The following is a 25,632-nucleotide window of genomic DNA, read 5'->3' on the forward strand; positions in this document are numbered from 1 at the left end:
AGCCACGGGCACACAGCCAGACTTCTAAATAACCCTACCTGTTGAATTGACAGGTTGAGGGGAGGAAGGAACTGTGCCAGGAACTGGCAACTGTGTTTCTTTTACAAGTTAACGTCGGACCGCTCGCAGCCCCGCCCCGTTCCAGAGAGCAAATCTCCGAACACGCCTTTCTCGTTCCACGTGTGAATTCAGCGCTGGGCCAATTCCTCCCGCCAGCCGTCCCAAAACGCTCCTGCCGCTGCGGCGCGCGAGTGAAGAGGCCCGACGTCCTGCGGAGGGCGGGCGGCAGGGAGGAGCCACCCAGCCCCGGCCGGAAAGATCCGGCGGGGGCTCCGCGCCCGGGAGAAAAAGTCGGAGAAGGGGCGGCCGAGGTCGCGGGGAGCACCGTCGGCAAAGAGACCGCCCGGGGTAAGGGCGAGGAGTAGTTAATCCCGCCAGGCGGAGCTCGGTGGGGAGAAAGCGGCTGGGTCGCGTTCAGGCTTCCCGCGTCTTCCCCCTTTGGAAGGCAGCCTCTCCCGGCGGGACCCAGACTAGGGGTGGACGCGTTTCCCCGCTGGCTGCTTTGTACCCGTCTTTTCCTGACGTGCTTCCCCCCCAGCAACAGCCCGGCAAGGTAGGGAGAGAAGGCGAAAGCTCCTGGCGCTCGGCTCGCCGGCGGGGATTCGCCGGGGACGGCGGCGCGCGGCACCTTGTCATGGGGCCGGAGACGAGAGGGAAGCCCGGGCGTCAAGGGGCGAACCGGAGCCCGGCGCTGGGCAGGGCACGCCCGGGCACCCTCGGCTCGGGACGGTTGGGTGGATCCATTCCAACCTCAGTGCTGTTGGGCTCCTCTGAGGAAGGGGAGAGTGCCAGGAGGGGCAGCTAAAATCTGTAGGAAATCTGTCTTTGGCTTCCTGTACTTAATCTGGAAAGAAATGTACTCTGCTCCATGAGGGCCATAGGCTAACATTGTGTGTGGGTGTGTGCGTGTGTGGGTGGGTGGGCTGGTGTTAAGATTAGCTCCGTCCTAGGGACTACACAGACCATACTGCTTTCTTGTCAACTGTAAAGGAGTTTTCCATCTGCTTTATTCCAGGATGTCCTTTGGACTTCCTCTTCTAGCCTACAGCTCTGAAATTCCCTGGTGGTCTCCCATCCAAGGGCTAAGTACCTTGTCGCTGTTTAACCTCCAATTCTAGGCAAAGTCAGCCAGCTGCTGCTACTTTTCCATCCAATTTCAGGCACATGAGAGAGAAAAAGGTGACCTTGGGTCAGTCCCTCTCTCTCTGCCCTAGGAAGGAGGCAAAGGCAAACTACTGCCAAATCTTGCCAAGAAAACTGCAGGGTCTTGTCCAGGCAGTCACCAGGAATCAGCATTCACTCAAAGGCACAAGCACTCTTTGTCCTTGTATACTTGGCAGCCAAGCCCCAGTTTTTAGTGGCACTTCTTTTTTTACAGTTTTTGAAAGCCCAGTGTGGAAGGCTGTGGAATTCCACAGTTGTTTCCAGCAACTGTCTCTAGTTCTGAAACTCTTAAAAACATAGCATGATGATCTCCAAGTGCCTTCCCTTCCATCCACTGGTGGGAAGAAAGAACATTATTAGCAAGGTGAACTGATAATTTCTATTAATGGGGGAATGGACTGCCCAGGAACTGTTCTTTGAGAAAAAAGGGTTCAGTTGCTAGGATTTTGTATATATCATAGTAAAGCTGTCAGCAATGGACCATCTCAGCTCCTGGACACAGGTGACATTTTGAGAATGAGTCTGAACTGTCCCAAAGGACTTGTGGGGAAGTGATCTCTATTTGGTCCTGGTACATCCATCCTAAAGAGGCTTAGACTGCAGCCTTGCGCCCTCACTTACCTGGATATCAGACCCATTGAACATTTTGCAAATGATTTCATAAGATGTGGATGTCCTACCAGCCAGTCTTGGATGAGATGGATCTTTGACTAACTCGTGAAAGACAAATTCCTTTTTCTTGTTCCTATCCAGAAAGCTGGGAAGGAACAGCCATCACAACTTGGTACCCTCCAGGTGCACTGAGACTGAAACTCCAAATTCACAGGTTTGGGCCAGGTCCATTACAACTTCTGGAAGATGTACTCCGAACAGATCTGAAGAACACCAGGCCAAGGAAGAACATTTAGGTTAGATGATTAGCCTAGGACTAAGGATAATTTCCTAAGTGGTGTTAGTCATTGTGCATAAGCTGCCTCAAGCACTTCGGAGGTGGGACTAAATAAATATATTTTGTAGATGTCTTGAGATTGCCTCTCAGCACTGAAAATTTCTGGAGCTAAACCTGGATCCAAATTCAAGCGAAGTAATATGACCTGATGAGAGCCAGTTGGTGTAGTGGTTAAGGCACCAAACTAGAAACCAGGAGGCTGTGAGTTCTACTCCTGCCTTAGGCACGAAGCCAGCTGGGTGACCTTGGGCCAGTCACTTTCTCTCAGCCCTAGGAAGCAGGCAATGGCAAACTGCTTCTGAAAAGCCATGCCAAGAAAACTGCAGGGACTTGTCCAGGCAGTCTCTGAGAATTGGACACAACTGAACAGATTTAAAAAAAGACTGATAGCTGTTCTTTCAAAGAGCTATGCTGTATTCCATCACAGAAATTTACCAGACCCTACACATCTTCAATATACACAGCCTTATGGGCAGGTGTATTGAAGAAGTAGTACCTTATCTATCCAGTCCCCCTGAATCCTGGCTGAGCAATATGTCACCATCCCAATACAAATCTATATTGTTCCTTTGCACTGCAGAAAAGAATGCTAACCTGATCTTCCCTTTATAGTATAGAAATGGTATTAACGCTGAGTAGTTTTTCCATTTGGTATCCCCTATGAAGCTTCAGCCCTAATTTCCAAATGGAGCTTATTACTCTTTTATCCATGCCACCTCTCTGACCCAAACTTGCCTTTTTTATATGTAGCCCTTGTGCCGTCTGAAAGGCTGCAAGCTTTTGCTGATGCTTTTGCTGTCCAGCATTCTGTTGCACAAGCAGCAGTAGAGTTTATGAGCAAGCGGCTGTGCATTCCTCATCGTTTAGATGCTGGTTGTTGAACCCACAGGTTGTGGAAACAACTCAAGGAAAGGAAGTGCAGGGGAACCCTGGTGGCTCAGAAAGAGCCCATGGGCACTGTGTGCAAAAAGTTTTCAGTTCAGCCCTCAATATCTCCAACAGAGGCAAAAAAACCCCAAAACCCTGAGATTTTAGGGATTCCTTGCCAGTGAGAAGTGAATAGAAGCTTATGGGATCTTTTTTTATTGAGTTTGTGCCATCAAGTCATTGCTGACACTTAGCAACCACGCTGATAGATTTTCTCCGTGATGATCTATCCCTAACGTGTTCCTTCGGGTCTTCCATGGTGCACCCCTTGCCACTGTAACTGAACTCATTCACCTTGCTGCTGGTCATCCTCTTCTTGTTCCTTCCACCGTTCCCAGCATTAGAGCCTTGTTTTTTGTTCTAGTGGTGTCCTGAAATACATTAACCAGAACTATGTGCAAACTAGTGGCCCAAGTGAGAGAACATAAATTAAGGGCACTGCCACACAGTTACTGCCCATATCCATGTAACGCCAGCACCGCCAATGAAGAGCTCCCCCAGGGTGTTCCTATTCCCATATTTCTAGAAATACATCCTACAGAGGGATGATAAAAACTCACAAAAATGTAGCTGAATGGCACTCTGCCAACTTTCAAATAATTAATTTGGCTTGCTTGGGGCTCTGCTTTCAAGAACATATTTGAATTCTTATAAAACCTTTCCCTGGGACCAAAGTCCACTGCCTACCACAAGTAGGGCAAGGAGGATGTATTTCCTGGAACATTCCTTTTAACTAGTTCATTGTAGGTTTTACAATATTCTTGGATTAGAAATTAGGACTCTCTAGTTTTTCTCCTGCTTTCCCTCCTAGTTGGCTGCTGAGCTGCAGATTGAATTCCTGCAAAATTATCACAAAGGGCCATAAGTCTCCTGTGAGCTCCAGGCCTTCCTTTGATCTGATTCAGGGCACCTTTTCTTTTGATTGTATAACCACCCCTGGAACTTCTCATTGCTTGAGGAAATAGTGTGTGGCAATACTCTAATACCGTGTTGTACTTCCTTTCTCTTTGCACCTCTTCAAGGTGGCTTTGTTGTTTATTCGTTTAGTCGCTTCCGACTCTTCGTGACTTCATGGACCAGCCCACGCCAGAGCTTCCTGTCGGTCGTCAACACCCCCAGCTCCCCCAGGGACGAGTCCGTCACCTCTAGAATATCATCCATCCATCTTGCCCTTGGTCGGCCCCTCTTCCTTTTGCCTTCCAATCTCCCTAGCATCAGCATCTTCTCCAGGGTGTCCTGTCTTCTCATTAGGTGGCCAAAGTATTTCAGTTTTGCCTTTAATATCACTCCCTCAAGTGAGCAGTCTGGCTTTATTTCCTGGAGGATGGACTGGTTTGATCTTCTTGCAGTCCAAGGCACTCTCAGAATTTTCCTCCAACACCACAGTTCCAAAGCATCGATCTTCCTTCTCTCGGCCTTCCTTATGGTCCAGCTCTCGCAGCCATATGTTACTACAGGGAACACCATTGCTTTAACTATGCGGACCTTTGTTGTCAGTGTGATGTCTCTGCTCTTGACTATTTTATCAAGATTTGTCATTGCTCTTCTCCCAAGGATTAAGCGTCTTCTGATTTCCTGACTGCAGTCAGCATCTGCAGTAATCTTCGCACCTAGAAATACAAAGTCTTTCACTGCTTCTACATTTTCTCCCTCTATCAAGGTGGCTTACAATAATTTAAAAATGCAACATAGAAAACGTAACTGTAAAATCAGTATAATTAAAACATAAATCAACAATTAAACTCACTTATCCTTAAACTAAGTCTAGGTTTATTCCAGGATGCTAATGCCTGCTCAGACGATAATGTTCAGGATTTGAGAGATGCATAAACAGCTGGAGCATAGATCTGTTAAAAAGCCAAGATGGAGGACATGATGGTGCAGTTGATATTTTTATGTGCATTGCACATTTTAAAAAAGGGTGGAGCTTTGATGCCATCTTGACTTTTTTGATCATATGCTGTGGACATTTCTTCTGGGTGAGGCAAAGCCAGCTTTCTCAGGATAAATGTTGCTAAATCTATAAAAGGCAAGCTGGACTCAGCCCTTAATAGCCCCTTGTAAAAGGTGACACACAGCTGCTAAAGATTTAATGGCATAGACGTGTGAGCAGAATTGGCATACCCAACTGTGCTGAAATAGATGAAGAAGCCTTAGGAGGAGCAGAAAATACAGGAATCATTTTTAGGACAGAACAAGAGAGCTGGCAGAACCAAGTATGTATTTTCTGCAATCATCCATTTCTTCTCCAAAGCTGAGTTCCTGGGGCAGGGGAAAGATTCTTTTTGAAGCAGATACATTCTGTTGAATTGTTTGCCTCCTCTGGTGGCCCTGAAAGACTTTGGTCTCTTCTCTCTGGAGCAATTTCTCATTTTGAAATACAACCCTCTATCAGGGTTATTTAGATAACAGAAATTATTTCACAGGAGTGATTTACAGCAACACCAGCCATCACTGTGGCACTCAAAAGCCTAAACGCATCCATGACAAATTACCATATAATTTATAAGGGTGGAAATCCCAGTAGCTTCCCCATTTGTGATCCAACCACATGCTGTCATTTCTACCATCAAAGAAAGTAGCAAACAGGGTCACCATATAATGAACCTGGGTAATTGTTTAGCAGCTGAGGGCCTCACAATGGTATTAAGAGACGGAGAAAAGGGTGCTTGGGTGCAGTTCTTGACCCCCTAGATGTTGCCATTTCAGGCAGCGTCTCATTTTGCCTGACAGTAGAGCCGGCCCTTTAATCTGGCAGGAATAATATGGCCTACCACATTCCAAACATGGTTTCTTTTGACATCATTTCTTTTGGCAGCCTACTGCTTCTTCAGCTATTTTATTACAGGTAGGATTCACCTAATCTGAATAGGTAGCCTCACTTGAAATTGTTCAAGCATTGGCTTAAAGCAAGTCCTGATTTTTTGTTTCCAAACCTGTCCACAGACATTCAAAAGACATAGTAAAATATTTTCCATCACAGCTCGTGCCAAGTTAATAAAATTGCTAAACAATTGTTTCATTCAGGGTTGGAGTGGATATTTGCTAACCCTTGACAAAAATTCTGATAATATTTGGCCAGCAGACTTATAATGACCTAGTTTAGTTGGAGGGGAATTTATTTTATTTTATTTTATCCACATGGAAAGTCTGCTGCTGGCTACTGCTTTGTCACTGAAAATACAGTACTCTAATTACAGACCACACAACCCGCATAAGAGAAATGGAAAATCTAGTTGTAGGCAGTGAGGGTTGGAAGACACCATGGAAATCATTTGTTCTACCCCCTCTGTCCATGGTTTCAGCTTCCCCACAGATGGCCATCCATAGTTGAAATTCCTCCAGTTTGGGAAAATCCACCATTTCCTCAAATAGACTCTTCCATTATTGAACAGCTGTTGATATTAGGAAATTCTTCCTGATGTCCAGTTGACCCCTGCTTCCTTGTAACCCATGGCCTCTTCTCTTCTGGAAATTGAGTTGTCTGAGTTCTCTCTTCTTTATGCATGGAATAATTTATATCATATTCCCTCCATGCTCTTTTTTCCTTATCTTCTCATACCAAATGCATCAGTCTTTCTTTATGAGGTTCACCCCCCATCCCACCCCGCCATGATGGAGGAGATGCTCATTTCTTTATTATATTTATTTCTAATTCCCTGCTACCATTTATAAATCACATTATGATACTACCCACTGTCTTCAGGAAGGGAGGTATAGCTTCATTCTTTTTCCTTCACTTGCTGGAGTAATGAAGTGTTGGGGGGGGGTTTGGGGGGGTTTGAATTAAGCCATTCACAGTTCTGTACAATAAAGAAGAATTAATATCTACAAAGCATGAAATTAGGCAATTGTTAAGAGTAAGAGAAATAAACACGTAAGAAGATGCTTCATAGAATTGACCTAAGTCTGCTCCCGTTGTTAATCCCAGCTCCTGCACACCAAGCAGTTCGAAAACATGCAAATGTGAGTAGATTAATTGGTACCGCTTCGGCGGGAAGGTAACGGCGTTCCGTGTCGTCATGCTGGCCACATGACCCGGAAGTGTCCTATGGACAACGCCGGCTCCAAGGCTTAGAAACGGAGATGAGCACCGCCCCCTAGAGTCGGACTCGACTGGACTTTACGTCAAGGGAAACCTTTACCTTTACCTTTACTGCTCTTAAGAGGATGCTTATTTATGCTGTTCTTGTCTGAACCTTTTTAAAAAGCAATTTTAAAACACGCTTTAGTTTTTATTTCATTTAACAATACCAGTCTGATTAATCTAAGGCTGCTTTTGGTTTGGCTTGTTTTTTTTTGAGTCATAGGTCACCAACCTTTTTGGCCTAGTGAAATGTGAAATACCGAGAAGCTTTTGATTTCACAAAACAGCTATTGTGATATTCACGGACAGTCAAGTCATATCTATTTACCAGAGCTGTGCACACTTGAAAATTAATTCTAAGCTTGCTGAAATGAAACACCCCTTCACTATTCATTAAAGGACACACTTTATTCGTTTTTTTCAGGCTTCCATGTGGGCCTGAAAAAAGAAGCTTTAATGAAGGTAATCTTGAGTGCCGCCCTTAAAGCAGCAGCATCTTTTTCCCCCACAGGCTCATGTGAGAGCCTGGAAAAAGATGTGTGCTGTAATGAATTGCAGAGAGGTGTGGTGTTTACATGAGATCAAAAGGACTTCTGAATCATGTGCTGCCCTGTTTCCTAGAAGATACACTGGTGAGGCCCTCTTGGATATTCTCTGCCATCCCAGTTAAAGATTGCCAAGTGGGGAAATTTCTGAATGAAGTATTGGCTTGCATTAATCATCTAATTTTAATGTAATACTCATGTTAGTGGTGTGTATATGGAGCCTAGATTTCACTGAAATTCAGATGCTGTTGAAGCTGGCGCTTTGCGCTGTAGCGTACCATCTTTTCATTCTACAGGTAGTCCTTGCTTAACAACCACAATTGGAACCAGAATTTCAGTTGCTAAGCAAAGCAGTCATTAAGTGAATCCAACCCAATTTTACAACCTTTTTTGTGGTGGTCGTAAAGTGAATCACCATGGGCATTAAGCAAACCACATGGTTGATAAGCAGATCACACAGTTCCCCACTGATTTTGCTTGCCGGAAGCTGGCTGAGAAGGTTGAAAAGGGGTGATCATGTGACCACGGGACGTTGTCATAAATGTGAACCAGTTGCCAAGTGCTGAAATCGTGATCTCGTGACCATGGGGACACTGCAACAGTTGTGTGAGGACCGGTCATAAGTCGGTTTTTCCAGCACTGTCATAAGTCTGAACCGTCACTAAATGAATGGTTGTTAAGCGATTACCTGTATTAAAAATAAATTTTTAAAAGCTGTTAAAGTAATTAAGTCAGGGAGCCTGACAGCCTCCCAGGGAGGGAGGGACCAGGAGACACTTTGATGCCCATGGGCACCAATTCCTTACACATCTCCCAAGCCTAGTTTTGCAAAGCTCAGAGTGATACTAACTGATGTAAAGGCTACTGTTTTCTCCTTCGGTATTGGGGGTTCCTTTCAGAACAACAGCACTGTAGCTGTAGGTACTATTAGATAGTAGATTGCAAGAAACATACTTCCTTCCCAAAGAAAATAATTCCCGGCGAAAGGAATTATGTCACAGCCTTGTTAATTTTTGTTACCTTTGCCTTTTGTTCCTTGAAATGGCCAGAAAGACACTGAGTACTCCAGATACTGTGTGTTTTTATTTTAAAACCATTCTATTTTGGAGGAAATGCATTATGACAGAAACTCAGCATTCCAGTATGATGTTGATGGGACAACTCTTCCCACGTTATTTGATTTTGTTTGGATTCTTTTAATCACCACAAAAAGGGAAGATAGTATGCTAAGAAGCAAAACACTAGTCTCAAACTGAATCTGTATTTGCCTTTAGGCCTTGCATAGATCCGGGACGTTGTTAGCAAGTAAATTAGTGGCTATAGCACTTTGTTTCAAAGTGATCCCAGCCTGGCCAGAGGGGAAGAATTAAGCCTGAGTGGTAACTTCTGCTTAGGAGGCAAGAGAGGATGGTGTGGAGCACCTTGGCTGTTTGTCTTCTACTGAAAAAAGAAAAAAAAGGTAATTAGCCATGTTGCCTGTAGCAGCACTCACCATGACAAGCAGTTTGGAGAGAGTCTCTAGCATGCTGCTTCCCTTCCAGATGTGTACATTGACCAACAAGGTAGAGGACCTCTGGCATTCACTAACACATACCTTCACCACCTGCATAAGATGCTATTTTAAATGTGATTTTTGTTAATTTGGTTTAGGTCATAGGGAGATGAAATGTAGAAGGCAGGTGGTGATCCTTAACTTCTTAATGTCTTAAAGTCATTTGCAAGAAAAGTTGGGTGCGACTCAGGCATTCTGGTTTTGGCAACTGCAATCATCAGTGTAGAGTGATAAGCCTTGTCCCTGCTAAAGCTAGGGGGAAAAAAGATACCAAAAAAATCCAAGAACATTTTATGAAGTCAAGTAGGGGAGTCATTTTTCCAACTAACGAGAGCAGCAACAGAAGGTTTATTTGTGACATCTGCATTAGATGGAACACAAAATCATAGATTAGGTCTAATAACCAGAGGGTGTATCCTGATGCTGACTGTTCAGTCCTGGAATGAACAAACACAGATCAGATGATCAGGGCCAAAATAAGTGATGGCTGTTGAAAGCTTTAAGATGTTTTTCATCTCCCAGTTTTTAGGAAAACAGCAGAAATGGATTGTTTTGGCCAAGCTTTTAACTGTTAATTATTTTAACACGACTGATTTTATTTATTTATTTATTAATTTTAAGTGCAGTGATTTCATTGTTACATTATGTTTTTAACTTTTCAAAAGAATTGTTGAGAGTTTGTACAAACACAAAATCAAAGCATAAACTTGACAATAATAAATCATGAAGTGAGGACACCAGAATTTTCCTCTGGATGAAATTATCCCAAGGAGATGAATGCTTCCTGGGGATCAATCATCACACTTCAATCATGTGACTCTCATGGTACACAAGCCAGAAACTAATAAAACCATCAGCACAATAACAATAATATTCCATCTATTGGTACAATAAAAACAGATTACAATAATTGTCGCCACAATACTTCAACATCTGTCATAGAGATGCCTTTACCCCTTTCTCACTCGCCAAATGCCTTTTTTAAAAGATTCATGAAAATCGAGAGTAAGAGTGTAGACCTTATTTCTGGTGTAAGTCATTCTGTAGAAAGGAAGCTACCGCAGAGATTTCTTGCTTTCTAGAACCCTCCTGTCTCACCTACGTGAGATGGGGACCTTGTGCCAAAGGGGGGATGATTCTTTGGAGTAAGCGCTCTTGCAGATAATCAGGCTCCAGACTATGTAGGACTTTCTAGATATTGCCATAACTTACCTACACTGGTACAGTTCCTATAGTACTAGTATTATATAGCAGTAATGGCTTGTTCCTGTTAGTATCTGAGTCGCTATATTTTTCAATATCAAGCTTCTGGATGGTCTTCAAGGGTGGTCCCATGTAAAGCAAATTACAGCATTCCATACACAAGAAGACAATGGTTGAGTGACTGTTTTCAGTGCTTCCTGTTCTAGGACAAGTCCCAAACAGGTTGTCTGCAAGCTGAGAGTCCAGTAGAACCCTCAGATTGTAACTCAGTTCATTAGAGGGGAGCAGAACTCCATCTTGAGCTAAAGTTGGAACTGTCCCTGGTTTAGTCAGGTTCTGAATCAGGAGCCACCTCACCTTGCCAGGGTTAAATCTCAACCTTTTTCTCCCCGTCCAGATCCTTGCAGCCTCCAGAACCTGGGTCAAGACAACTCTCAGTCTGCACTAGAGATGTATTGCTGGTATTCTGCATACTGAGGGTTCAAAACCCCAAACCATTGGATGATCTCCCCAACAGCTTCATATACTTGTTAAATAAGATAGGGGAGAAAGTCAACTCCTGTGGCACTGCATACTGGAGGGCTTGAGGGCTTGACATCTCCTCCCCACCACACACTGACCAAAGTTGGCCACTCACTCTGTTACAACTACACAGAATGGTGCCCCCAATTTCCAACCCTTGTAGGCAGTCCAGAAGGATAAGGATGGTGATAAGGCCACCAAAAGATCCAGCAGGACTACTCATGTCCCACCCCCCATAAGCTCTGATGTAGGTCACTGATGACAGCAACCATTGTGGTTCCTGTCCCATGCCTTGGCCTGAACCTTGACCAAAAACAATCCAGGTTATCTATTTCTTCCAGAGCCCTTTGTAGTTTTCATCCTACCCCCTTCTCAAGAGCCTTCCGTAAAATGGGAATATTAGACACTGGGTGACATTATTCAGTACATCTAGGTCCAGCTCAGCTCCTTAATTCCTTTTCAAAGACATCTTCCCCTCCCACAGTGAGACGTTCACAACAATCCAGCACTAGCCTGCAGCCCCTCCCAGCACTACAAGCCAGGTGTGGTGGGGATCTAGCCCACAAGTGGCAGAGTTTATCTCCCCAAGGACTCTGTACACTTCCTCAGGATTGTTGCCAAGCAAACTGCATGTTGCATCCACCATCTGATTGCGCTGCTGGTAACCAAAAAGCGGAGTGTCCCCAGACTAAATGATCCCAGGTAGCTGAGCTGCAACATTAAATAATAGTAATTTGCACTGAAGCATTTTAAAAACATTTACAATCCTTGGAATATGCCATCTGGGTGTCAGAGAACATTGCTGATGTTAATTCTGTCCACAAGTGACATCCTCATTTTTTAAATATAAATGTTTAATAATGTTGTCTTTAAAATGTGCATTTAAATGCTGGAAGCAGAAGGCTTTGTTAGCTTTTGTGACACGATCAGGTTTCACATCTATGTTGTTTTCAGATACATTGGTGAAATAAATTGCTCTCTGTGCCCCCAGACTGTATAATAGATGGCGAGGTCCCTGCTGAGTTCACTTCAGCTAGATTTTACAGTAAAAATGGTTCCATGTCATGAACTGAACCTTAGGGCATCTTTTATTTCAGTCCAGCTGCCAATATGTGTTTGCAATTCTAATTTAGAACATGGTGCCAGATGACTGGTGCAAAGTTCTGCTGGGACCTTTCTCTGGTCACTGACAAAAACCTGGGACATTTCTCTGGTCAGCATGCAGTAGCTGACTGGATTGGCAGCTGAATCTGATGGGACGCCTCATACAGACCATGTGCTTTAGCCAACTCTGTCTTCAGCAGAAGTAAATGGTTCACCAATGCTTCCCTTCCTCCCAGAATTGGTCTCTTTGGGAGGTCATCTCACTCAGCCTAATAGTGGGACTGGCCCTCTAAGTTAATAAACTGAAGAGGATGCTTGTACTTAACTCTGAAACACAACAGGAAAACAAAAGGAAGAGGTTACTATTTTAGGTCTATCATGGGCCTAAACCATCGATGGGTGATACATGCCCTTGAACGCCATCTCCCATCCAATGGTCAGCAATAAGGCGGGAATGTTAGAATAGCTCAGAAATATCTGTAAGGTCATATATTGTTCACTCCTTTCCTAAACCTTTAAACTTTTTACAGGATAAATCAACTAAAGGGCTTGGGAGTCCAACTGGGAAAGTGAGTAAACTGGGAAAGTGAGTAAACAGATATACCCTCTGAACTAGTAAGGAAACTACTAATTTCCTTACTAGTTCAGAGAGTCTATCTGTTTACTTACTTTTACCATATTATGCTTTGGAGCAGTCTGTCCTTCTGTTGCATCACACATTTTATCAGGGTTTGCTTATTAGGTCTACCGAGCCTTTGTCATGTGTGGAAGTTTTATTCATCAGTGGTCTTTTGATACAGATTATCACCAAACCTCGATAATGTCTACTGCCCTAGTGGTGACACAGCATCTTCTGAGAGAGGACACAGAGAAAGTAGAGGATTTCTACTTACGCGGATTTACCTTGTCTGAGATTACTGAAGAAACAGAATATATTAAAAAGGTATGGATTTTTGTATGAACGCGTAACAGAACCAGACCACTGGTCTGTGCAGTTCACCTAAATGACTGGGTTGGACAGTCCAAGATCTCAAGGAAAGTTATTTCAGTTATTTAACATCCTTTTAATTGTCAGGGCTAAGCACTGTGCCTTGGTAAAACACATGAACTGTAACTGAGATGTGTGTGTGTGTGTGTGTGTGTGTACAGACACACACACAGACACACCAGCTTGCATACTGTGTCTAGATCAAGAATGATTAGGAGTCTGGAAATCAAGTCCTACCAAGAAGAAATATGTTGGATAGGTTCAGCCTTGAGAAGAAAACACTGAGTGGGAGACATGAAGATCTTCTTCTTCTTCATCACAGAATGCAGGATACAAAATAATTATTTGAAGTTACAGGAAGGCAGATCCTAGTTGAATATTAGAAAAAACAATAGACAATTGACAGTGGAACTATTTTCTAGGACAGGTCATTGCTGGATCTCTTCAAACTGAGCCCAGATAGCCATTTGTCATGGATATTTAAATTTGGGTTCCTGTGGTGAGCAAAAGATTGAGACCTCCCAGTTCTATTTGTTTAATTTTATTTTTTAAAAACATTTAAAGAATAAAATGAATGACTACAGAAAAGGAAAAAGAAGAGAGAAAAGGACATAGTGGATGGAAAATAAAACATCAGTAAATAAAGAGAGAATTTACAATTGTCATAAAATTTAAAATGTTATTTCATTGATTACGTAATTGAATATTTAAAACTAAATTCATTACATCATCTTGAGAAATAATTGTGAATCACTACAAAACTCAAAACATTAATATTTACATTGGTGTCACCACTATTTACCATTATCTAAAATGCATGCACATGATCTTATAAAAAATAAAAATAATTATGAAAAACATTTTTAAAAAATTAAGTTCTGTATTCCTTCCCATTGTACCTCACGGGTGAGTACATTATTTATAAACATTAAAATCGCTTCTTGGTACTATCTTTACATCAGATATCTTCCCCTTAAAAACCGTAAGTTTTTTTGAGTTTGCTTTTTTTCTGTAGATTCGATCCACTCTAGCAAAAGTTCAGCCTCTTTTATACAAAAAGGAATGCAACCATAGGATTGCAAATGGCATGCTGGATTCAAAGGTATGAAAGATTTTCTGTGTTGTAATGACCAATAAGATAGATCCATTCTGCACAATAGAATGGCAGAATTTGCAATGAGTAACATACATTTGTTCTGCACAATAGGATTGGTGACCGTCAGACCAACGTTAGCCACTCAGTAGCCAAATTATGTTCATCAGACCAATCCCAGCATACTAGGATGCTTACCAAATCTATGATAACCTTTAGATTTCTCCTATTTTTGTCTCCTTTGAAATGACCAAAGATAAGTTTATTCATTTTGGATTATATACAGATGCAGCCAAAAGTATTGGTCACTCTCCACCTTTTCCCCAAGAATCTCAGTTTGTCATGAAATAAGTTGAAACTGACACAAGTAAATGACATCCACCATTCTTTATTCTGTAGAGTAGACACTTTGCTTTGGATGTATGACAACATATTCTTGTAAATAATAAAACAAATGAAAATAGAGCTGCTGTGACTTACCAAAAAGCTCTTAATTTTGTCTCATCTGCCCAAAGGATGTTCTCCCAGAAGGACCGCGGCTTGACAACATGCCTTTTAGCAAACTTCGGTCTGGTTTTTTTGTGCCTGTCTTTCAGAAATGGGATCTTCCTGAGTCTTCTACCATGGAGGCCACTTTCAGTCAGATAATGACAGACAGTGTAACTTGATATTGTTATACTTTGATCTTGGAGGTCAGTCAGGATCTGTTTTGAAGTTTTCCTTGGTTCTTTCTCCACCATTCAAACTCTCCTTCTGTTGAATCTGGGGTCACGTTTCCTCTTGCAGCCACATCCAGGGACATTGGCTATGTTCCCATGGACCTTATACTTCTTGATAATATTAGCAGCCGTGGTCAGAGGAGCATGAAGCTCTTTGGCAATGGTTTCGTAGCCTGCCTGCCTTTCTTTCTTTCTTTCTTTCTTTCTTTCTTTCTTTCTTTCTTTCTTTCTTTCTTTCTTTCTTTCTTTCTTTCTTTCTTTCTTTCTTTCTTTCTTTCTTTCTTTCTTTCTTTCTTTCAAATTTCTGTCACCGTGCATCTCCCCCAAAGGGGGACTCTGGGTGGTTTACAACAAAATAAACATTAAAACCATAAAACCTAAGTTACAATACAGACCATCAGTATAAATAGATAAATATAAGATCCTTGTGGCGAAAAGCTCTCATTCAATGGGGAGGACACTACGGTGCCAGCCACTGTCATGAGTAAGGATGGCGAGCAGGGGGCTCCCATCCAGACTGTCAAGCGCATGCGTAGCACTGATTAATTGTTCAGCCATTCAAAGAGACACAGATCGGGACCGCCTTAACCCTTGGGGGTTATATGTCTGGGTTTTCCCACGCTTCTTCAGTTTGTTAGGATTCCTGTTAAGTACTAGCAATAAATATTAGAGACCAGTTCCTTGTCTCAGTGTGTTTCCTGGTTGTTAGGACAGCCACCCCCAGGAAGAGCTGTTGCCCTTCCCATCCCAAACAAGGCGGCAGAACCAGGTGTTCAAATTCTTCTGGAAGGCCAGGAGTGAAGGGGCCTGCCTCACCTCCAGGGGCAGAATGTTCCAAAGGGTGGGTGCCACTGCAGAGAAGGCCTGCCTCCTGGACCCCGCTAGATGGAATTCCCTTGCCGACGGGGTCCGCAGCATGCCCTCTCTGCATGACCAGGTGGGACAGGACGATGTAACAGGGAAGAGGCGGTCCCTCAGGTAGCCTGGCCCCGTGCCATGTATGGCTTTAAAGGTGATAACCAACACCTTGAATTGGACCCAGAAGCAGACCGGCACCCAGTGCAGCTCGCGCAGCAATGGTGTCACATGTGCCGATCTAGAGGCACCAATAACTACCTGCATGGCCGCATTCTGGACCAGCTGAAGCTTCCAGATACCCTTCAAGGGTAGCCCTTTACCTTTACCTTTACCCTGCTGGCTACTACCTTCTTCCTTTCCTCAGACAACTCTCTGCTTTTCTTCCTTTTGTCCATGTTCCTTGCGCTGCACACAATGATACAAAACACCCGAGTGTGTACTTTTCTCCATTCAGATAGGCTGAGTGACTGATTATGAAATTAAAGACCCCTATGATACTAATTAAATAGTCTGCTTGAGAGATCACCAAAACCCAGTAATGTTTTTAACTTCTAAGGGGTGCCAATAATTATGTCCATGCCATTTTTATTTGTTTTTATTGCTTACAAGAATATGTTAAATCATACGTCAAAAGCAAAGTGTCTGCTCTATGGACAATGGAATAAAGAATGGTGGGTGCTTGTGTCAGTTTCAACTTATTTCATGCCAAATTGGGATTCTTGGGGCAAAAGTGGAGGGCGACCGATATTTTGGCCATGTCTGAAAATATGCTTTTTTGTGTTTCCATTTATAAGCAATATTTTATTTTGCTTTATGACAATATTAACGATTTGACTTTAGGACTTTGCTATGTATTATAAGAAGCCCATTTGGTCCTCACATCTTCTACAGTAGTTTCATAATAAGTTGCGTATCTTGATCATAGTGCCTGTATAGTGTCTTTGTATTTCCTTTTTTCACATTGACTGATCATTGACTGCAAGTCGTCATCATCATCATCATCATCATCATCATCATCATCTAGCCCACACTAAGCCAGACATAATTGTAGCTACAGAGAAACAAGTACAGATAATTGAAATTTCAGGAATTCGCTCAGTGAGAAAGAACTAGAAAAAATAGGGAATTTTAAAGACCTTCAAATAATGATTTTGTGAATGTGGAAAAAGAAAGCAATGGTGCTAATTGTGGTTCATGTCCTTGATGCCATACCAAAAGATCTGAAAAACTACTTGGCACATGATAGGAATGGACAGAATCTTGACACATCAGTTCCAAAATTCACATTAGTTGGAATGGCAAAATAGTTCAATGGTAATTTTATCTGTTCTAGATCCCTGGGAAGGATCCAATGGTTGAAAGTACCAAATCCAGTCAGAATCATCCTGTAGACTATATGTAAAGGACAACAACAACAACATTTTCAGTGTTAACTCCTGGCAATTGCCTGGACTAGTTCCTGCAGTTCTCTTGGCAAGATTTTTGGAAGTGGCTTGCCATTTCCTTCTTCCTAGGGCTGAGTGAGAGAGAAGGACTGGCCCAAGATCACCCACCTGGTTTCATGTCGAAGGCAGAACTAGAACTCATGGTGTCTTGGTTTCTAGGCTAGTGTCTTAACTACTACACCAGACTGACTCTCAGTAATGCAATAGGATGGCCACTTGGCCTTCTCCATGGAGTAGAGTGCGATTTGCTGATTCCTACTTTTTGATTCTCCAGTTTTAGCCAACTCAACCTGCCCTTGTACATTTTAAGAAGCAGCACCTAAGGGGGCTACGTTACTCCATAACTCAAGTGTTGCACATTTTGTCACACTAATAAAATAGCAAGATTCACAATTTGTCCTATAACCCTGGTGCACTTTAAGCAGAAGTAACAGGCTCTTACGAGTTCAATGTTAAGGCATTCTTGGTTTTTATACATCTAATGCCCCTGATCTGCAAACCTTGGCAGAATGGCTTTGCTGCCTGATGCCCTCTTCCAAGTGCTAATTAATCTTGTAGGCAGAGAAGGTTGCCCTAAGGGAATTGGAGCTGTTATTTATCAGGTCTGTTGTGCTAATGCTTTAAAATATGAAACTCTGGGGAGCTGAGCAAATAGAACATGGACTTTTACTGCGTGGGTTGAGAGGTAAAAAACACATTTTTGCTAGAAGTTTAAATTCCCCTGGGTCCAGTTCATGGATGAAGGTACAAGTGGAACCTTTGGCATCAAAAATTCACCCTAATTATTCTCCAGTGACATCTGTCTACCAGTCACTCTTGTCTGGATTGAGGAGGCCACAGAGTATGCAGCGGCATTGGGCCCAAGAAGAGTTGAGGCCCTCCAAGCAGAGCAGCGGGCAGAAGTGAGTTACAGGTGAGGAGTCTAAGGGGTGAAAGCAAAGAGGCTGCCTACCTCCACCATTCCACCCTTGAGAAGGACATGTTAGCCAGTGGGTAGATTGTGGTGGCAGGGCTTTTGAGCAGACTAGTCTACCCATTGACTAAGACAGCTTCATGTTAGCCAGTGGGAAGATCAGACTGCTATAGGAAAAGCACCTGGACTAGAAGGTTTACCAACTTCTTCCTGTAAACATTTTGAAGATGAACTACTACAACTATTGCAACACATGATGGATTGTGTTTTACAGACTGGAAAGTTAACGGACAGTTGGACAGAGACCAATATAGCATTAATACCTAAAGAAAGTCAAGATTTGACCTCACCAAAACATCGCCCAATATCATTACTAAGTAATGATTCTAAGTTATTTACAGTGGTTTTAGCTGAGAGAATGAAGATGGTTTTACAGGACTTTATTCATAAAGATCAGTGTGGGTTTTTACCTAAAAGACAGCTGAGGGACAATATTAGAAATGTATTGGATATTTGGAATACTTGGAAGAACATAATGAAAAACAAGCAGCATTGGTTTTTCTTGATGCAGAAAATGCCTTTGACAGTTTGAATTGGACTTCCTTGTTTTAAATTTTAGAGGCTATGGATTTTGGTGAGAATTTTATCAAATAGGAAAGACTGATTTACAAAAGGCACAGATAATTGTGAATGGGGAATTAACAAAACCTTGTGAGATACAGCAAGGAACTAGACAAGGATGCTCCTTGTCACCACAAGTATTGAATAGAAATATGAGATGAGATGAGAGAATTGCTGGAGTGAAGATTCAAAGAGAAACTTATAAATTACGGGTGTTTGCTGACGACCTGAAGAGCCTCTGGAAGGAATAGAAATATTAATGGAAAAACTAAAGGACTTTGGGGTATTAGCCAGCTTTAAAATTAACAAATAAAAGATGAAGATGTTTTATTTGTTAACTTTAAAGCCAGCTAATATAACACTGTGCCACCCACCTCCAATCCCCTGACCTGATCCAGAAGGATACCATGGTTGATGGTACTGAAAGCCGTAGAGGGGTCAAGTAGGGCAAGGATGGATGCATAACCCCCATCCTGCCCTCACCAGAGATCATCCAGAAGTACAACCAATGCTGTTTCTGTTCCATACCTGGGTCTGAATCCCATTTGAAAGGGATCCAGATAATCCACTTCTTCCAAGGTCCTCTGAAGCTGCTGCGCAACCACCTTCCTCAAAAAGGGGAGGTTAGATACTGGATGAAAATTGTCCAGTATAGTGGGGTCCAGCGATGGCTTCTTGAGGAGGGGGTGAACCAAGTCCTCTTTAAGAGGCAAAGGAACAACCCCCTCAGTCAAAGAAGAATTGACCACTGCTAGAACCCACTCACATGACACCCCCTGGACTGCTTTAACAAGCCAGGAGGGTCATGGGTCTAAAGAGCGGGTGGCTGAGCTCACAGTTATAACTTAAAAGAAAAATCTATAAAATGATGTGCTGTTGTTATATGACTCCAGAAAAATTGTCTCAAATGTATAAAGGTACTTCAAATTTATGTTGGAAATGTGGACAACATGAAGGGTCATTTTATCATGCCTGATGGACTTGTAACAAAGCCAGAAATTTTAGGGTTCAAATATGTATAATGATTCAAAGATTTTTAAAGATCAACATTCAACTGAAACCAGAACTTTTTTTGCTGGGATGAATGGACAGTCAATTAGAAAAGAGTTTTCAAGAAGAAAAGGAAGAGGAGGAAGGAGATTATTTTTATATAGGATTACTGCTGCGAGACTAAAATGGAAAGACTCTGAAACACCCACATCAGAGGATTGGTTGGTGAAGATGACAGAACTAGCAGAGATGGCAAAGTTAACTTGTTTGATTAGAGAAAGATCAATAACTACATTTATCAGTGACTAGAAACCCCTTATGGACTTTTTGCTGAAAAAAGAGAAAAAATGAACTTCTGATTTATGGGTCTGAAGATTAGAAAGGGCTGCTTATGGAAAGAAGGAAATTATGATGTAACCTTAGAGAGAGAGGGTAAAATATAAATATATCTATAACTGCTGTCAAGAAGATCAGAAGCCACTTCTTCAGAATCATCCCATTCCATTCATTTCTTTTTCTATATTTCTTTGTCACTTTCTTTATTCCTCTTTAATTCAAAATTTGTACTGTTTTTAATTCTGTTGAAATAAAAATTATTTTAAAAAAAGAAAGATCAGGCTGCTGTGGCCATTCTTCTAAGAAGGGTTTTTACTGCATGATGAATATTGTTCTGTTTCCAAATTATTTTATGGGTGCAAAGTCCTGTTTTCTCTAATGCAGGGTGTTTTATCTTCCTCCTACATCTCATTGTGCGGGAACCCACTTGCAGTGTTAATCTAAGGCTTTGTGTGGCAGGAGACTTCAAACCTGGCGTTCCACTGGGCCTCTAAATTTCTTGAACTAAATTCTCCGCACTTACGATCGTAGGAAGCTGTTATGTACAAGCTGGGAGTGGTAAATATGTCATGTGCATGAAACAAGGGCAGAGCATTGATTCCCCCCAGACTATATATCCATGAACTTACTGAAAAGTCATGCTTTCCTTTCATCCACAGGCATTCAGAATAAGCCACCATGAAATCATGTAACATCACCATGCAAGTTATCGAATTATGTAATTTACTTCATTTGCATGATGGCACCATGACATATATGATATTCTTCCCATTCCCAACAGAAACCCATGCATTCATCATCCACTGTAGTCACTCTTCCCCAATCTCTCAATGACTAACCAACATAAATACACCCTTCAAGTGGGAAGCACAATAAAGCTGACACATCATAGCTTAAAATCCTGTTTCCTTCTCCACCCTGGGAAATCAAATGGGGAAAATAAGGGCTCTGAAAGACCTCGTGTTGTTTTCAGGGTGGCATGGGTATATTAGGGATTAGCCATTCTTCCATTAATAAAAAAAAAATAGCATGCGTGCAATTTTGCCACATTTTCTACAGCAATTTTTGTTACCCATGCACACAAGAGAATTTACTCCTTATTAAATTTCAGCATTGCACAGTCACGTTAAAAAATTGAAGTGTTTGAACAAATAACAAACTACATCTCTCAGTTGTCGCAAATTGTAGAAATCAATTTACTAAAGGCAGGCAGAGTCAAAAAAAAAGGGGGGACAAAGAGAGAAATGGGCAGAAGCAGGAAGAACGGATTCATCCTTGTTTCTTTTCTTCATTTTAGGCACATTCTACAGAACCTGGATTGGTCCCTGATGAAGAGAGGCTCTCTTCCAACTCTGAGGAGATGTTAAAAAAGATGAAAGAGTCAGAAGAAAAACTATTATGGGTGAACAAAGAGAATGAAAGGTTAAAGATCAAGGTGTGCTTACATTTCTGGAATTTTAAAAAAGTACCCTGGTGTCCTTAGCACAGCAGATCCATTTGTATTTCAAATTACTTTTGTGAAGTATTTGATTCCTTGTTGGTTCTGAAAGTAATCCAAAGCGTGCAAACAGTTGAACTGATAAAACTGCTTTTATTATTTTATTTTGTTTATTATTCCAATTTATAGAGCCACCCTTCTTGTATATATGACTCTGGGTGGCTTACAGAGAATTAAAAACAATATAAAAGAACCACACCGTACAACAGTTCAAAACAATAAAAAAACAAGCGTATCGAAAAGCATCATTAAAAAATGTATAAAATTCACAGCCAAATTCTGCAACTGAGGGGGGCAGGGGAGAACGTTGCATGAATGAATGTTCCTCCCTATCAGAAACTTCCCCTGCATTTTAAAGAAGCGGGCACTGACCCTGTTCCCACAAGATGCTTACCAAAAATGGGTTTTGGACTATAATAAAGATACTATTACTAATTGCTGGATTAAGATGGGCCTTGGCATTTTTCTCAACATGTCTGATCGTAATCTTTCAAATCAGTGCCCCCTGCATTTACATTACAATAATTCATACTGAGAACTTACTGATCCTTAGGTTTATATGGCATGTGACACTTTTTTGAAAAAGAGAAACAGTTGTCTCTCCTCAAAACATTTAAACCATCTGTCTATTTGCATTGGGTCCCTTTCAGCTTGAAGCTTCAAGGGCAGCAGGTGCTGAGTCTGTGAAACACGGCTCCCAGAAGCTCCAGGAGAATTACAAGAAACGCTCTGAAGACCTCAAGAAAAGACAAGAAGGATCCATAAATATAATGAAGGTATGAAACGTAAGAGAGCCAGTTTGGTGTAGTGGTTAAGGCACCAGGCTAAAAATCAGGAGCTGGTGAGGTCTAGTCCTGTCTTTGGAATGAAGCCATCTGGTGGCCGTGGGCCAGTCCCTCTCTCTCAGCCCTAGGAAGAAGAAGGCCAGGGCAAACCACTTCTGAAATCATGCCATGAAAACTGCAGGGACTAGTCTAGGCAGTTGCTGGGGTTACATGCAAAGCGTAGTTCTGCAGAAAGTCTTTCAGGAACTTCTGGCTATTTTGAAAGGATGATTGGGGATGAGAGGACAAGTCTACAATATTGTTTGATCCACAGTTCAAAGCAAGCAGACTTACAGGCCAGTCTGCATCTTGACATGAGGTCCACTGATCTACATTAAAGAAAGTACCGAAATGTATCAATTGTTTTAAAAACACAGCAATTCATACTTTGAGACAGAGAAAATATGCTCAAAACTATATATTTAAATATGAATTTGAACAGCTTTTGATTTAGAAAATGCAGATTATCACCGAGACAAACCAGAATGGATTTTTGAATGAAGACGTGAGGAACTAATTGGGATCAGAAATAAACCGATCCATTCAACCTAGCACAGTTGGTATCCACCATCTTGTCCTAGGTTGTGGGCTACAGCATGCAGTGCTCCTCTTCTTCCACTAATTCTCTTCATCACACAACAAGCAACCTCTTATTTGGTCTCATAGAACAGGCTGGTCGCTGTGGGGAAAAATAGGAAGTATTGCTGTGTCTGTCATCTTAAGCTCCTGACTGAGAGGTGGAATTCACATCAAACAAATCCCACAGAAATGAGATAGAAAGTGTTGGGGGCCACCATTTAAAGCAAGCCTTAAACATTTGTTCTTTTCCACAGTTGTAGATTTGTCATATAAAAGGTAAAGGTAAAGGTTTCCCTTGACGTAAAGTCCAGTCGTGTCCGACTCTAGGGGGCGGTGCTCATCTCCGTTTCTAAGCCTTGGAGCCGGCGTTGTCATAGACACTTCCGGGTCATGTGGCCAGCATGACGACACGGAACGCCGTTACCTTCCCGCCGAAGCGGTACCTATTGATCTACTCACATTTGCATGTTTTCGAACTGCTAGGTGAGCAGGAGCTGGGACGAGCAACAGGAGCTCACCCCGCCGCGCGGTTTCAAACCGCCAACCTTCCGATCGGCAGCTCAGCGGTTTAACCCGCAGCGCCACCGCGTCCCTTGCAGATTTGTCATATAGTAATATTCAAATTACCTATGTTTAGTAGGTTCTTTGCCACTAAAATCCATGGCTAGACATTTTTCCAGAGTTACAAACTTCAGATACAGTTTTACTCATCACAGCGACCCCTCACTGGAAGGTCATGTGAATCACTCAGAAATTATCACCTGCTTTGAAGTGTGAGCCTCTTCGTTCTTCGTTCCATGCAGTGTTTTCTCACCACTGGGCCAATTTTAACAGAAAAACAACTCACACCAGTGACCAGAGCTTTTGCAACATAATGCCTCTTTATGAAATTACGATGGACTGCTTGTCAAAAGATGAATATTTGGAGAACTGGAAAAATGAGATTCCACTAGATAGCCCGTGACCTGTTGGCTCATCATTTCAGAGATATTTCCTTACCTAAACAGAGAAACAGAATGACCATGAGCAAGCAAAACAGTGGGAGCGGGAGCAACTTCTGAATTCCTGCCAGCTTCCCCACTGAGTTTCCTTGTGGGAGGCTGGCAGAAAGAGTTGGAAATCTTCCTCCCTCCCTCCCTCCCTCCCTCCCTCCTCTTTCTTTCCTCCCTCCCTCCCTCCCTCCCTCCTTCCTTCCTTCCTTCCTTCCTTCCTTCCTTCCTTCCTTTCTTCCTTCCTTCCTTCCTCCCTCCCTCCCTCCCTCCCTCCCTCCCTCCCTCCTCTTTCCTTCCTTCCTCCTTCCCTCCTCTTCCCTTCCTTCCTTCTTCCCTCCCTCCCTCCTCTTTCCTTCCTTTCTTCCTCCCTCTTTCCTTCCTTCCTCCCTCCCTCCTTTCTTTCATTCCCTCCCTCCCTCACCCCACACATTCTCCCTGACCTGCACCCTCTCCAACCCATGCCACCCCCCCGCGCACCCTCCCCAACCAGTCGCACCCCCACGCACCTCCCTGACCCAAACTGTCGTGCACCCTCCCCGACCTGCACTGCACCCTTCCTGAACCATGCCGTTCCTCTCACGCACTCCCTCGCTCTCTCCCCCATCGGCAGCAGTCACTTACCTACCTACCTGCTGGCCTTGGACTTGAAACTTCCTGCCGGCTTCCCCACTGACTTTGCTTGTGGGAAGCCGGCAGGGAGTGTTGGCAATCACAGTCGAGTTTAGACTTCCTGCCAGCTTCCCCATTGACTTGTGAGAAGCTGTTAGGGAGTGTTGGATCACATGCCTGTGGCTGACTGCAGCAGCACAGCAGTGCCAATTTTGCCAAATTTCAATCCCGTGGGAGTCATGGGTCCCAGATTTTGGACGCATTCTGTAAGTTAGCTCATTTGAGGTACCTTGGTCCAAAAATTGTTGCCCTGTGATGCACCGTTTCACCCAATTGAAAGTTACAGACAGACCCAAGAGTTTTAATAGTATATAGATAGATGTTGCACTCTGGACCATCATGTGCAATATTTGATTGTCTGCAGGGCCGTTTTTTTTTAATGTTGCACATGTGAGGCAGAAATCTGTAGTCTCTCTTTCCTTCCATGATATAATAATGATAATGATAATGATAATGATAATGATAATGATAATGATAATGATAATGATAATAATACAGCTCCCAGGACCATAGAATACTATTGATTTCTTGCTCCACAGAATACTATCCTTGGAAGCATCGGGTGGGGAGTGTTTCAAGACCAGACTGATCCCTTGCTGCAAACTTTTCTTCCACTGCAGTTTACATTATTAAAAAGAAAGACAATTGATTTCATGTCTGGTTTGATCCTGAGGTGGGAATGAGCAGTCATGTCACACAGTGAAAAAATGGACTTTAATTACAGTTCAGAGATTGCCTTTCGGGACATTCTCCCCATAATATAATGTGAGGAAACTCTGCCTACATCAGGGAGAAACCTTACACACACATAAAAAAAACCCTAGTAATTTCCCTGTTCTTTGCCAACTGTGCTAAGGGTGGCATCATCGTCGCCATCAAGCTCAACTCTGTATTTCTGCAGTCTTCCAACTGAGAACGGTGTGTATGCCATAGCTGAAGGATAGTTTTGAAGGGATGATAGGCCAAGTCATAGAGGATAGACATCTTTCTAAAT

At 42.6% G+C, this 25,632-nt stretch overlaps 1 protein-coding gene across 1 annotated transcript in view; it reads left to right on the plus strand.

Annotated features, from left to right (window-relative positions):
* The first annotated feature begins 285 nt into the window (after positions 1 to 285).
* The window catches only part of CCDC68 (coiled-coil domain containing 68), a 36,863-nt gene continuing 11,516 nt past the window's right edge, over positions 286 to 25,632 (plus strand). The window contains exons 1-5 of the mRNA XM_063295812.1: positions 286 to 408; positions 12,914 to 13,056; positions 14,117 to 14,203; positions 21,374 to 21,511; positions 22,225 to 22,350. Coding sequence (XP_063151882.1) covers positions 12,934 to 13,056; positions 14,117 to 14,203; positions 21,374 to 21,511; positions 22,225 to 22,350 — 474 coding nt within the window. The 5' untranslated portion in view covers positions 286 to 408; positions 12,914 to 12,933. The remainder of the gene's footprint in view (positions 409 to 12,913; positions 13,057 to 14,116; positions 14,204 to 21,373; positions 21,512 to 22,224; positions 22,351 to 25,632) is intronic.

Source organism: Candoia aspera, chromosome 2 (assembly GCF_035149785.1).
Source record: "Candoia aspera isolate rCanAsp1 chromosome 2, rCanAsp1.hap2, whole genome shotgun sequence".
In the NCBI taxonomy this organism is placed as follows: Eukaryota; Metazoa; Chordata; class Lepidosauria; order Squamata; family Boidae; genus Candoia; species Candoia aspera.